The following is a 13,105-nucleotide window of genomic DNA, read 5'->3' as shown; positions in this document are numbered from 1 at the left end:
CTGGCGTCGGCAAAAGCCAATCTGAAAGGCGCAAGCGGAACGGACAAAAAATTACAAACCGCACCCACCGGCACGAAGTATCACTAGCCGGCGATCTGGTTTCCGTGTCTTGTCGACTGCTACATTCGCAGAGGGTGGAGCAGAGAAAGCTCGGGTGGCGCTGGTAGGGCCTGTAACACAAGCTCCAGAAGTTCGTATCTGTGTTTTCTGTCCCAACAGTCCCCAGCACACCTATTAGACACGCACTAGACCTCCCTGGCCAACGGTCCAGGCATAGCGCTCCGCGCAGCTAACAAACAGACCAACGTAACACTCCTCACGCCAGAGCTGTTGATGGCGCCTACCACCTCGAAGCTGAAAGCCACACCGCGCAGAGGCGCGCCTCAGGCGTTACATCCGGAACCGAACGTGCCCAGCCCGCAGCCTATATCAACTGCGTCCTGTTGTTGGTCGGCCTCGCTTTCAGCAAGGGAGAAACGCTGGATCTCGGTGCGAACAAGAACACCCTGACAAGTGCGGTGCCAGCGTGAGTGTCACTTCGTGCAAGTCTGAAGCCGACCGTCGAGCATGTCCCCCTGCGGGCCGGGGGCCTTCTCACTACAGTATCACATTGAAATAGGCTTGTCTTAACGGATGTTGAAAACTGTCTCCTCTCAGCAGCAGTTTTCTCAAGCGCAGAAACGTTACATGAAATCCTCCGTGGCTAGAGAGTGCCGAGAATGTGCTCAGCACTTTTTTTTCTTGCCTCAATCTTGGGTCACAGCACCGCATAAACACCGACGCGGATGCACTGTAAGAAAAGCTTTCGGGGAATCCACCGCACCTCTCCCTCGTTCCACTTTCAACTTGCAGGTACGTGAAGGCACGCTCGACACCAAAAGGACGCACTACCGCGTCTCACTCGTGTTGGACCATGTCCAGACACCAAGATGGGCAGCAAAAGAGCCAGTAGTCGTGTAGTGCTCACAGTCGTGAATACCTACATCTACTCTCCTACACGACGGGAGCTCTCGAAGTGTGCATGCAGACCTCAAATCTGGCCGGGGCCTGTTCGCAGCTGGGGAGGCTCGCCCGTGTCCTGGAACGGATGAGAAATCAGACGAAGCAAAGAGTCATACTCTCATCCTCGTTTTTCGCGTTGCTGGCACAGAACAGGGTCAGTATGCCTCGATCAGAGCGACACTCGAAGCCCCGTAGAAAGTGAGGGGACAGTCTCCTGGAGTACCGTTTCCGTTTTCTGTGCTACCTCGAACGCGCCTCCTCCGTCTCCATAGTCTTCTGCAACAATCTCGGAAACTGCGTAAGACGCAGAGAAGACTATACAGGGTCTTTGTTCACGTCGTGTCGGTGCCTTTTTCTGTCGACTCCCCTGGTCCGATGGCGTGCTGATTGCATTCTTTGCTGGTAGCCGTGGCCCACATCCCCGACGAGTGAAGGGCACTTTTCTCGTGTTGAAGGACAACTCAGTTTCTTCGACTTTTGAACGGCCACAATTTCGCTGCCGTCATATGCCAGTCCAGACGTAATGCACTCTACTTCAGCGGACTTGGCAGTACCTAGGGTCTGTGTACAACATATCGACAGCACGTTCTCTCTTCCTGTCCCATGAGACATGTCCTCGTAATTCCAGTCGAGTAGAGGAGTTGCCTGTTCTTGCGGGTTGCGTGGTCGGTGTCGCTTCACCTTCTTCCGGGAGTCTTCTTGACATGTCCTGGGTACTCTGGTAAGACAGTGGCGACGGCGAGGTGCCGTGATACTGGAGAAGTCGCTGTGCTTGAGACCCTCGTAGGGGATATGTGTGTGGATAAGGACTCTCGTGCAAGCTCTGAGCGATGTTGTGGCAGTATTTACAGGTGTCGCGCGTCGAGCGATTTCTCTTCTCGGAAAAAAACGGTGGTATATCTGCACACTGCAAAAGAAAGAAGACTTGCCTGTGTTTTGGGCTGAAACGATCCACATTCATTGTTATGTAACTAGCATGCTTTTTAGGAGGTCTCGAGGAGAGGTATCAGCCCCATAGAGCCACTGTGTATACGACGTGTGCCGTCGGGGCTCATGTGAATCTGTTTCCATTCAAACGTGGGGATGCCGATCTACGTAGATCTTGTACGGCTCGCGGGTCACATGCATCCATACGACTACATAGATACATAGCCACCACATTGTACCCACAGGTACGTATATATCCGTGAGTGCTAACCCGCATGCCTCCGATTCTTCCTCAGACGTGCTCCGTGAATTCCGGTCGTTCAGGTCATCGCATATCTGGCCAAAGTGCACAGCAGCCGTGTATCTTTTCTGCAATACTCTTTTCTGTGCGCTCGCATGTGTGACGCAACCGAGACGGACACTGTGCGGCGTTGGTATGACGACCTTATGCTCTCGACATGACTGAGAGGACCTCTGACATGACAGCCGATCCCCTTCTGTTCACCGCGACGAGCGCTTATTGACTGTCGAGCTACCCACCCTTTGTTGAGACATCCGACTGTGCAGCGGTCACCTACTTTGCCTGTGGAAAGTCTTCGTCGACACCTCGTGTACACTGACATACATCAGCTTGATTTCTTCCTATGCATATAAGCAAGTGTAAGCTTTCAGTGTGGACGTGCAAACAGTCGGCCAGTACTCTGTGTACGTACTTCTCGGGTTGGTCCACGCCGTCGTCGGCGTGGCATGTTGCATCTGTGTCTCCGGAGAGATGTATTACGGCGTGCATCGTGGCAACTGCATTTTGTCTCCTATCGTCCTCCATCCCTTCGCGATTTGTGAGGAGGGTCTACTCTCTTCTTTCTACAGACCTCGACCCTTCTCGGCTACGCGACAATGGCCTCTACCCGTATCCCCGGTCCGCTAAAGCTTGTCCCGGGTGTCGGCTCACCTGAGGAAGTTGCAACCTGTTTGATGGTGGCGAACGCACTGGAAGCTCCCATTATCTTGTCCAAGGGAGGTTCCCTTTCTGGCGCTTCTTCTGGGTTTTCAAGCTCAGAAAGCGAGACGGCGAGCTGGGCTCTTCTCACACCCGAAGGGCCGATCTCTTCCCTCTATGCAGCGTGCTTGTATATTGCTTTCACGAACGACGAAGAAAAAAAACAAGTCACGAGCATCGAAACAGAGACGAGCAACCACTGGGAAGTAGAAGACGCTTTATCCTGGGCCGCCTTCAAGTTCCGTGCAGCGTTAAGGGGAGTGAACAAGGCTGCGCTCTTGAAACAGCTAGACTTTCTTGATAACAGTCTAGGTAGGGCTTGTCCTTTTGTCCCGTCCGTTCCGACCCGAAAAGAACCACAGTTTTGTCAATCTCTTCCTTTCACGTATCTACGAAGCTGTCGGCTGCGTACGTGGCGCTTCATTATTCCCTGTGTATACTGGAGCTCTGCGGTGCGCCGTAGTATGCGTTTTGTTCTGTCTCGACACTCAGTGGGGAATGCTCTGCCTTCTTGTGTCTTCCACTAAACAAAGTAGTGCATATTCCGACTGCGCATACCGTCACCATGCTGATGTGCGACTGCACAGCGCGTTCGCTGTAATATATTGAAGGCTTCAAGCAGTTACAAACTGATTGAAAAGTAGATGAAGTAAGCCGTCCTGCGTGAGCGTATAGCTTTATGCCCCGTGTTCTGCGTTTTCAGCAACTCTAGGTTCTGCCTCCCCCTTCTCTTTCTCCGTCCCCGTGACGTTTTCTTCGCTCCCGGCGATGTTCGTCTTTTCGTCTGTTCGGTACGCTCACCCCTCGAGCACGCTTGCTGACTGGCCTCAGATTGAGAAACTTCTCTCCTCCGTCGCCGCTCACCCCGCCGTTTCTTCTGCCCTGGGTGTGTTCCCGCCTCCTAGTGCGGCATACGCACCTCCCGTCACACGGAGTGGCCTCACAACGGGCTGCGGGGAGTCTGTCGTGACGAAAAAACATCTAGGCCCAGAGCCGCGTCAGTTTTATCTAACAACGGCTATCAACTATACGAACGGTCCTCCGCACATGGGACATGTGTACGAGGCCGTCATAGCAGACGTCATTGCCCGGTTTCACCGTCGTTTCGGGCGAGAAGTCTTCTTCTTGACAGGAGCTGATGAGCATGGCCAAAAGATCGCAAATACAGCGGAACGGTCGGGAAAGAAGCCTCAGGAAATGTGTGACTTGTACGTCAGTGGATTCCAGGATATGAATAAGAGGCTCCATATTTCCAATGACTTCTACATTCGGACGACCAGTCCCGAACATCAGGCTGTCTGCCAGTGGCTATGGAAGCGTGTCCAAGAGAAAGGAGATATCTATCTAGACACCTATACTGGCTGGTATAACGAGCGGGAGGAGACATTCGTCACCGAGAACGAAGCTCGGGCTGCGGACTATAAGGATCCCGTTTCTGGGAAGCCGCTCCAAAAGATGGAAGAGCCATCATACTTCTTCCGCATGAGCAAGTACCAAGCTCGCCTTGTCGATCACATTCAGAAACATCCGGAGTTCATCCAGCCGGAAGAACGCAGGCGAAATATCTTGCGGAGACTTGAAGAGCCTCTTCTTGACCTTTCTTGTAGTCGAACTACCTTCAGCTGGGGTGTCCCGGTGCCGGGCGACGAGAAGCATGTGATGTATGTCTGGTTCGATGCTTTGACAAATTACTTCTCGGGTAGGCCGTCGTCTTTGTTGTCCACTCCGTTCCGTAGAAGAATTTTTTTTGCTTGTGTGTTTTGTCTTATCGGCTTTCCGTGAAAGCTGAAGCATCTGCAAGTGACGCATGCATTCGGCGATTTCCGACAGTTTCTCGGTCTTCTGCACGAGGAGCCATTTTTCTACTGCAGACGCTATTCAGTGTCTTCTTTGTATCATCGGCACATGCAGAAAGCAGCGCAGGGATAGGCCTGTGTGTGTCAGTTTGCTGAGATGTTCGCCTGCTGTGTCGTCTTTAGAAGAAGAACGTCTCTGCAACAGCATGCTCCATACCGTCAAAACTGTGCGCTCTTTCAAAGCTTCCTGGCATGTGGATTAGCGTGTCCAGACTTCCTCCTCCATCGTAGAGAAGCCTCGCATCATATATGGGATGTTCGCGAGAAAATCCGAAGCGTTCTTGTGGTGTGCTGTTTCGCTGCGCTGCCAGCATGCAAGATGAACGATGGAGCGCGCATGAGGTTTTGGCCTGCGGACTTGCATCTGATTGGGAAAGATATCATCTGGTTCCACACTGTTATTTGGCCTTGCATGCTCATGGCCGCGGAACTACCATTACCGAAGACGGTGTTCGGGCATGGCTTCGTGACTGCAGCAGATGGCGAGAAGATGTCAAAGAGTCTTGGAAATGTAATAGACCCAAACGACATTCTGAAAGACTACGATTCTGATAGTTTCCGGTTCTATCTTGTTCGGGAGACTCGCCTGGGGAGCGACTTACGCTTTGACCCTGAGGCGCTGGCTGCGTGCATGAACGCTGATCTCGCTGATTCACTCGGAAACCTTGTGCACCGTGCCACATCGCTCTGTTCAAAGTACTGCGATGGCGTCGTGCCTGACGCCCATCTCCCGGGAGATGGCAGGCCACCTTTCCCTATTGTCCCTACGGTGGCTGAGGTGGACCGTCTGATGGCAGAGTTTCAGCTCCGAGAAGCTTTGGAAGTTGTTATGGAGACGTGCAGGGAGGCGAACAAGTATCTCACCGACTGGGCTCCTTGGACTTTGAGTGACGCAGGGGAAAGGCAGGGGGTCGTCAGGGGTGTACTGGAGGCTGTGTATGTACTAGGGTTGCTGTTAGAGCCTTTCATTCCCAGCGCGGCCGAAGAGATCTTCAAAAAGCTGCATGTTAGCGGAAAAACTCACGCCCTTTTGCAGCTGAGCCCATGGTACGATAACCTTGTTCCGGGGACGCCTGTGGAAGTCGGCGAGGTTCTCTTCAGGAAAAAAGTATCCCCGAAGCAAACGGCTGAAATCCCTTTCCAGAGGTGTGAAATCCGCGTCGGAAAAATAGCCAAGGCGGATCCTCATCCCCTCTGTGCCAAGGACCCAGCAGCGCCACCACTTCTGGTTCTGCATTTGCGTTTTGCGGAGACTGGAGAGACGAAGACTGGAGTCGTTATGCTGTCGGAGAAGGAAAAAGCTCAAGCGGATGAGCTCATTGGAAAACAAGTGATGGCTCTTTGTAACGTCAAGTCAGCAACAGTGAAGGGCGTGGTTAGCCAGGTGATGGTATTGGCTGCCAAGGCCAAGCCCACCGCCAACGAGGGGCGTTTACTGACAGTTCGGGATGGCAAGGAGGTGCCGCTAGGATCGGTGGTTGAAGTATCAGGGTTTCCTCCTGTCCTTAGAAGCCGTGAAAATCTTAAGATAGCAGATATGCAGGCGATGAATCTTCGCGTCGGTGAAGGTGGTCAGGTTGCAGTTCAGGGAGCAGGCTTGCTGGGAGTAACAGGCCAAGCTGGAGCTGGGGTCGTCGTGCACCCTGACATTCCGGAGGGAAATCTGATTTTTGCGTAGAGGAAGGGCGACAAGCCTTCACATTAGCTGTATGACGGACAGGTCACGAGTCAGTACATTCTTAGTAATACAAAACAGCGTGCGAAGCCTCGGTTCTGAGCTGGCATACAAAATGTGACTTCAGTCGACTCAGTGTTCCAGGCAGACGCGTGGCGGCAAGTGTAGCGTGAGCGTGGGTTGCTAACCCAAGACACGTCTCATCTTCCGGCAGGTGCTCGCCTTCCTGTATTCGGGTTGGGTTCGTGCCTTTTCGCCAGGGACCATGGTCGTCTCCTAGAGTATTGAAAACTTTGTTGCACGCCTCGTAGAGTTGCAGTGAACGAACTGATCAGTTTTTGCTGCCGGGTCATACAGCGACAGTATGGGGCTTCGTTCATCACAGCGGTGGGCCACTCACGTGTCAGCCCTCTAAGCCTCTTGAATGCACAGCGTGCGGGCCACAGGTGGTTAAGTAGCTGCTGAATGGCGCGAGCCAGCACTGTTTACACTTTCCGAAGCTGGAAGCGCCCGGGCGCTTGAAATAGATGGGAGGATAGTGCAGAGCTTGGTCGGTTCCACGTTCGAATGTGCCACACACGTACAGGGGTGTGCGTGCCTACCGTAAGCCACGATGTGTTGTCGAGAACCGCGCACCCGGGTTCTCGCCTAGTGGCGCCTGCTGTGCGGGGCAGACTAGGTGGTTGCATTCGAAAGCCCCGTCCTTGTAGAGGACATAGTGCTGTAGACCCCCTAGGCTTTACTTCAGCATCTCGGTTTTTCTTCCAGTCGGTGCGAGATGCGGATTTCAAGCGTATAGTTCGCGTGAGGAGAACGCTTGACTCGTGTTGTCTTCACGACTCTCTTGTCACCTTTTGCGCAGCCCATTCCTGTCTCAGACCTTCCGTCTCAGTATGCCGGCAATCCGGTAAGAGCTTACTGGTTTGACGTCTCATTGGGCCTTACAGGGCGACTAGTTGATCGGTCCTCCACCGCGTTCCGCTGCGGCTTGGAAACAAGCTGAGCATGAGGAAGTAGAGCGAGCCCTCTCAGACACATGAGGCCAGCAGCGAGCGGTGTAGTACGTTGCAAGCCAGATCTTTATGTTCGCTCGTTGTACCGGCGTCCCTACCGGGCAACCAGGGTCCGAGCTCGGGCCTGACACGAAGGAACTACTGCTAAGTTTCCCTGCCGTCGCAGGAGGCGACGTACATGGTGTTCGCGGGAAACACGTAGGAGCGAGCGCGGCGCGCGCCGCTGGTGACAAGACTGTTAGGCGGCATCACGGGGGTGTAGGTTTCGGAGGCATGGTAGGCACGATAGATGCTCCGAGGGATGAATGACCACACTCGCTACCCCGGGCCGACACGCTCAACGGCCAATTAAACACGATGTGAATCGCGTAAGACGAGGTGTTCACCGGTTGGTGTATACAAGTACAGGTGTCACGGCCGATCTGCTAACGCGCCCTAGGCGCGCAGTGCGTGTGGGGCATCCGGATCCGCGGGTCAGCTTGGCGTAGAGCGCACCGCGCGCGCTTATGCGATCTGGTTACTCCAAGGTGTGCGGACGTTTCCAGTTCGGGCAACGGCCCCAGGGGGTTCGACAATCGCGAAAGTTTCGATGCTTGCAGTCGTGCGTCGGCGGTTTTTCACCGCAGTCGATATGCCAAGACTGCTCGCCCTTCATTGCTAGTCGTCTTCGGGAAAGGGAGGAAGACACCTCTTCCCGTCAAAAACGCGAGTGGACAAACCGTTCTCTGCCATCGTCCTGCGAAAGAAAAACGCCTTCGTGTGCCATGTCCACAAATAGTCTCCCGGAAGTACCTCGTAGCACTAGGCAGCTTCACCCATCCGGACGAAATGTGCTTCCACGCTGATTCCCCTACAATAGCAACGCTTTTATGAATGTTTTGCTGTGCAGGCATCGGTAACAGGGTTTCACCCTGAGAGTTGCCTTTCTGTTTTTCCGTGCTCCCAATTCCTGGCGGTGTGCCTGCCGGATCCGTTCTCTCTCCATTTGAGAAATCTCTCAACAACAATGAACCTAGTCTAGTCTGCCTTACGGAGTAATTTCTACACACCGCTTTAGGTTGATTTCTGACAGTTTAGACACCGTCATCCCATCTTCTGCCCTGCTGACCGACGCGTTTGGCGAGTTCCTTACCGCATGCAGCCACTGCTGCACCAGCCCTAGAGAGATCTTTTACGGCGGTTCGCAATAAGGCAGTTGTCACCCCATCCCTTAGTTTAACGACAGAATGACGGGCAGAGTCACATGACCGGACATGCACGCACCTACGCATGTATATAGTTGTGTGATTATATTAGTACAGTTGTCTGACTCGTACGGGGACCAACTGCAACTGCCAGAGAGAAAGGATACCGGAGAAAAAATTCTCTCTGTTTGGAGAGTCTCCTCCTGTCGGCGACACCCGCAGTCCACTCTCTGTCCGTCACTGTCTTTTCTTTCTCAGGCGACGTAACGGTAGAGGTTCGGGTTATCCCGGTCTCTCTCGATGAACTCGCGTTCAATCAAGTGCTCCAGCCGTTTCTTGATGAGCTTTGGGTTTGGCTTGAAAAAGCTCAGTTGGCTCAGCACCTCTGCTAGTAGCTGCTGATGTTGTAGCGACTGTAAACAGGATACCCACAGAACGCAGTCAGCTCTCCTTTCACCCTGCTGTTCGACCACGAGCACGTGCGAATTCAAACGACGATACGAAACCACTTTACACCCCGGACGCTTGAGGAGTATCAGTCAAGTATCAACAGCAGTATCTTGAGCTGAAGCTATGTCACTTTCTGTGAAGGAGTCTAGCTCCGTCCTGCCACTAGTTGCAACCGGTGACGAGTGCACACCTGAAAACCTTATCACCAGTTCATTCGAAAACAGGCGGGGAACTGCCCTCCTAGTCTCACGTATGTACGCCTTCTTAGTGAAGGTATAGGCGAGTATTGAATCCCGGACACAGCATCGTATCTCTGTATCCCCGTGTATCCGATACCTGCGAGGACATGAACGGATTGAGAGAAAGAAAACTGAAGTGCAAATTACCTTTCTTGCCTTCATAATGCGTACGATGGCGGCCTCAATGGCAATAGAGCGGTCTTCCTCTACACGCTCTGTATATACAAAAGAATCACAGCAGCAAACAAGAGACCCCCGTCACAGGCTGAAAGAACCCGCGCTTGTTAAAGAAAAACGACCGATACGAACTCCTGCTTTCCTCCTCCTCCAACGCCAACCGATCGTCGAAAAATTTCCCTTTTCTTCTTCTTGCAGGCGAGAGGGAGAAAATGTGCCATCATAAGTAAAGAGGATGAACACGGAAGTGTCATTCGTGTCTTCATCACCCACGACGAAGATCGAAGGTACACCCAGCGCACTGGAAAGCCATAGTGGCTCTTGCTTACCTTTCTTCTGAAGCTGATCCAAGACACGAACGTAGAGCAATCTAGCTGAAGGACTGGGCGAATGAGCTGTTTCGCTATGAAAACGAAGCCTCTTCTTTGTCTTTTCTACCGTATCAGTCTGACACGCAAGCGCACCTTTTTCTCCTTAACTAGTGTTGATGCAGACCCTAAGTAAGTGCTCGTACAAGCTTCCTGTCTTCCATTTTTCTACATGGCCCTGGTCCGGACCTTCTACTTTTTTTTCCGCTGCGATAAACCCCTCTCTCCCTTCAATGAAAAACAACTTCAATCTGGCTTTGTTTTTTTCACGCGCTCTCCCTCTCGATTCCATCCTCTCACCTCTTGATTGAACTTCTTCTTGGAGGGGTGTTGGTATCTTTATCTTCCGATTCAGGCATGTGAACGTGGGGTCTACTTGATACGTGTCATCGCCGAGCTAAGGCAAGACAGAACAAATGGAACCAGCAAAACATGGCAGGCAACGAAACATAAAGGAGCCATACTATTTGAGACTAAAGAATGGAAAAGGCACTCACTGTTTGACGAAGGCGGAAACAGGCGCATCCCCACATCCCTATGGAACGAGCTGTCTACATTATCCGCGACGTCCATAACTAGACTCAGGCTATGGCATGCTTGTCAGATACACAAGTCTGCCCGTAGCTCCTAGACAAGGGTTTTCTCTCTTCAGATGTATGAAGAAGAAAAAACAAAACTGTCCGGGCGCATCAAAAAGAGACGACAGATTGGCTGGTCACAGGGCAGAGACAGCACGACCTCTCTGTGACCTGAGAACCTCCTATAAACACAAACAACGGAGGCATCAAGAACCTTTTCTACATACATATGGGAGGTAGTTCAACACACAGCACTATACACATACGTACAGATGCCATGGGCGAGGATCAGGTATGCCTAGGCTTGTGAAGGTCTATGTAGAAGATGATTCTCTAGAAAGTGACTGAACGAACCAAGGATAGACCAGTGTGTTCCTTTACGAGTTTTCATCGAGTACCACATAAATAAAGACAGAGAGACGTCTTGAAAACGAGTGCCGGATCTTCAGGGAGAGAGCTAACAGAGTCGTGGATTCCCCTAATGTGAACCAACTGGCTAACAAGAGGTGGGTGAAGAAGCAGGTGTCGTCCTCAAGTGGAGAACGAAAGGAACTCACCTTTTTGATGATTTTGAACCTTCCCAAGAAGAAGCTTCCGAGCATCTTTTTCACTGTCGTCTCGTCCAGCCCAAGAGTTTCCACTATTTGAGATAGAGTCAACTTTGGATCTTCACGCTTTTGTTCCTTGGGTTCATCGCTTTTGTCTGTCTCCTCGTTCTTCTCTTTGCCTGTACGTCTATGACGGCCATCAGGAAAGTAGGGACTATCCCAGTTGAAGAGCAAAAGGACACATGCCTGGTACACGTTACAAAGCAAGTCATGCTTTTTCAGAAAGAGACCGCTCACCACGACAGTACCTGTTGGAAAAAAGAATGAAAGAGATCAAGAGAACAAGAAGAAAAACCACAACGAGGAAGGAAAACTGAAGGTCTTCGTGGCGTCGATAAGGAGGGGGATCTGACCTTCATTGTTAGATTCTAGACAAGATGAACGGGAGAAAAGAATGAGTTAACCACAAATTCTTTCACTGGAGAACGAATGAATGCCAAGACGACAGAAGAGACGTGTCTACTAAGTCACCTATAGGCACTGCAGTAGCTGAATGTTCCAATGAGAATACTGGAAGGATAGCGAAGAAAGAGACATTGTGTCATGTCTATGAGAGGGATTTCAGAGGCAGGGGGGGGTACGGCTGACGAAATTCGACAGAGATGAAGAGAGGGGAGAGTATCTGCGACAGAGCTTTGTGAAAAAGCTCTTCTCATCATACGTACTGAAGCCCCCCCCCTACTCCGCACAAGTTAAAGAACAGAAACTGTCTCCCTTTTACCAGGGAGCACTTTACGTGCACACAAAAGCATCCAAGGCTTTTCCCTGCTGATAACAGCCACACAGGCATGCAACGTGTAGAAGAGAAATTTACAACAAGATGTGAACACAAGAAAACACCATCGCGGGTTTCAACGGCAGGAGTGACGAGGCCCACCGGTCAGACAAATAGGTCGATAGATAGATGCATACATCGGGTCTAAGCAGTTTCTTGCCTACAGTGGGGGGCAACAGGAGTTATCAGTAGCGGTCCCAATAATAATAAGAACACACTGATGGAACTCTTACGACCGTATACTGACCTAGAGCAGGTACCCAAGTAACGCGTCGATGTTGTGTCTGGCTTGCATAGAATTCTTCGAAAAGCAGCTGGCAGTGTTTAAGAGCAGGAGGAAGGCATACGGGTGTAGCTGGAGAGAAAACACAAGACCATAATACAAGACACCTCTTTGGCTTTCTTTTTTCTCTTCTTAGGACTTCTTTCCTATTCCATCTAACAGACAGAACAAGCCTGCTGATCGAGCTCCAACCCACCGGAGAGGTAGAAAAGCACTGCATGCGGACACAGGTGGAATAGGAAACTGTTTCTTGATCCGCGACACAGTTTGGTTGTTGTGAACGGAGCAGAGATTTGTTTAGAATGATCGCAGGTAAACATATACAGTTGTTTATACATGAGTATTTCCTGTCTTTTCCTGTGAAACAATTGCAATCAAAAACTATACATATCAGTTAGGCTTACACCCCGCATTCACAGATTATGGATGGGTGTGTATATTCGCATGAACTCACGAGCAGATGAGTGTATATCTACACCTGTCTATCTATCTCTGTATGCAGACATAACTCTAACCGTAGAAGAGAACATCATCAAGGCACGAACTCGACGACGAAAAGTTAGAAAGACTACATACACACGGAGGGGAACTGGTGACCTACTTTTCAATTGGACGTAGTAATGCAAACCGTATGCAGGTAGCAGGTGGACAACGAGGCACGCGCGCATATGTAATAAACACATGGACCGAAAGAGAAGAGCAGATCCAACAACTCACTAGGATAAGTCGGCCAATGACCTGTAGTAAGGATCTGAACACTGAATTCTATTCCCTCAACAACAGCGACTCCCGAGCTGACTCCTCCTCCCCTCTGATGATGATGCTGTCCTGCTGTTATAGCAGAGACGTTAGCAAGCAGATCTTTGATTTTATTATCACTCCCCTCTCCTGATTCCATTTCCTTTCCTTCTTCGCTTTCTCCTTCTCCTCCTTTTTCTTGTTCGTCATTCTTGTTGTCCTCGGCAGACGA

General features: G+C 51.3%; 2 protein-coding genes across 2 annotated transcripts; one reads left to right on the top strand and one right to left on the bottom strand.

Moving 5' to 3' along the window:
- The first annotated feature begins 299 nt into the window (after positions 1 to 299).
- CSUI_001493 (methionyl-trna synthetase) lies at positions 300 to 7,137 on the top strand. Its single transcript, XM_068061699.1, has 4 exons — positions 300 to 1,723; positions 2,800 to 3,241; positions 3,633 to 4,590; positions 5,097 to 7,137. The coding sequence occupies exons 2-4, from the start codon at positions 2,827 to 2,829 to the stop codon at positions 5,335 to 5,337; spliced, it is 1,614 nt and encodes a 537-aa protein (XP_067926326.1). The 5' UTR covers positions 300 to 1,723; positions 2,800 to 2,826; the 3' UTR covers positions 5,338 to 7,137.
- A 1,537-nt stretch (positions 7,138 to 8,674) lies between these two features.
- Positions 8,675 to 13,105, bottom strand: CSUI_001492 (cullin family). Its single transcript, XM_068061698.1, has 6 exons — positions 12,853 to 13,105; positions 12,100 to 12,207; positions 11,027 to 11,325; positions 10,192 to 10,288; positions 9,494 to 9,561; positions 8,675 to 9,070 (listed from the first exon to the last, which is right to left on the bottom strand). Exons 1-6 carry the CDS (start codon positions 13,031 to 13,033, stop codon positions 8,912 to 8,914), a joined length of 912 nt encoding a protein of 303 aa, XP_067926325.1. The 5' UTR covers positions 13,034 to 13,105; the 3' UTR covers positions 8,675 to 8,911.

The sequence above is a fragment of the Cystoisospora suis genome (genome assembly GCF_002600585.1).
Source record: "Cystoisospora suis strain Wien I chromosome Unknown contig_596, whole genome shotgun sequence".
NCBI lineage: Eukaryota > Apicomplexa > Conoidasida > Eucoccidiorida > Sarcocystidae > Cystoisospora > Cystoisospora suis.
The sequence above is the reverse complement of the archived record's forward strand: the minus strand, read 5'-3'. Positions and strand labels throughout refer to the sequence as shown.

Bases quoted from the DNA above. Each gene is read 5' to 3' on its own strand.
- CSUI_001492 (XM_068061698.1), bottom strand. From the start codon at position 13,033: ATGGAATCAGGAGAGGGGAGTGATAATAAAATCAAAGATCTGCTTGCT. The intron at 11,326-12,099 runs GTCAGTATACGG...TTTTTCCAACAG, and splicing joins TACTTGGGTACCTGCTCTAG to GTACTGTCGTGGTGAGCGGT. The intron at 9,562-10,191 runs GTGAGAGGATGG...TTGTATATACAG, and splicing joins AGAAGAAGTTCAATCAAGAG to AGCGTGTAGAGGAAGACCGC.
- CSUI_001493 (XM_068061699.1), top strand. From the start codon at position 2,827: ATGGCCTCTACCCGTATCCCCGGTCCGCTAAAGCTTGTCCCGGGTGTC. The intron at 3,242-3,632 runs GTAGGGCTTGTC...CTGCGTTTTCAG, and splicing joins CTTTCTTGATAACAGTCTAG to CAACTCTAGGTTCTGCCTCC. The intron at 4,591-5,096 runs GTATGTCTGGTT...CTGCGCTGCCAG, and splicing joins GGCGACGAGAAGCATGTGAT to CATGCAAGATGAACGATGGA.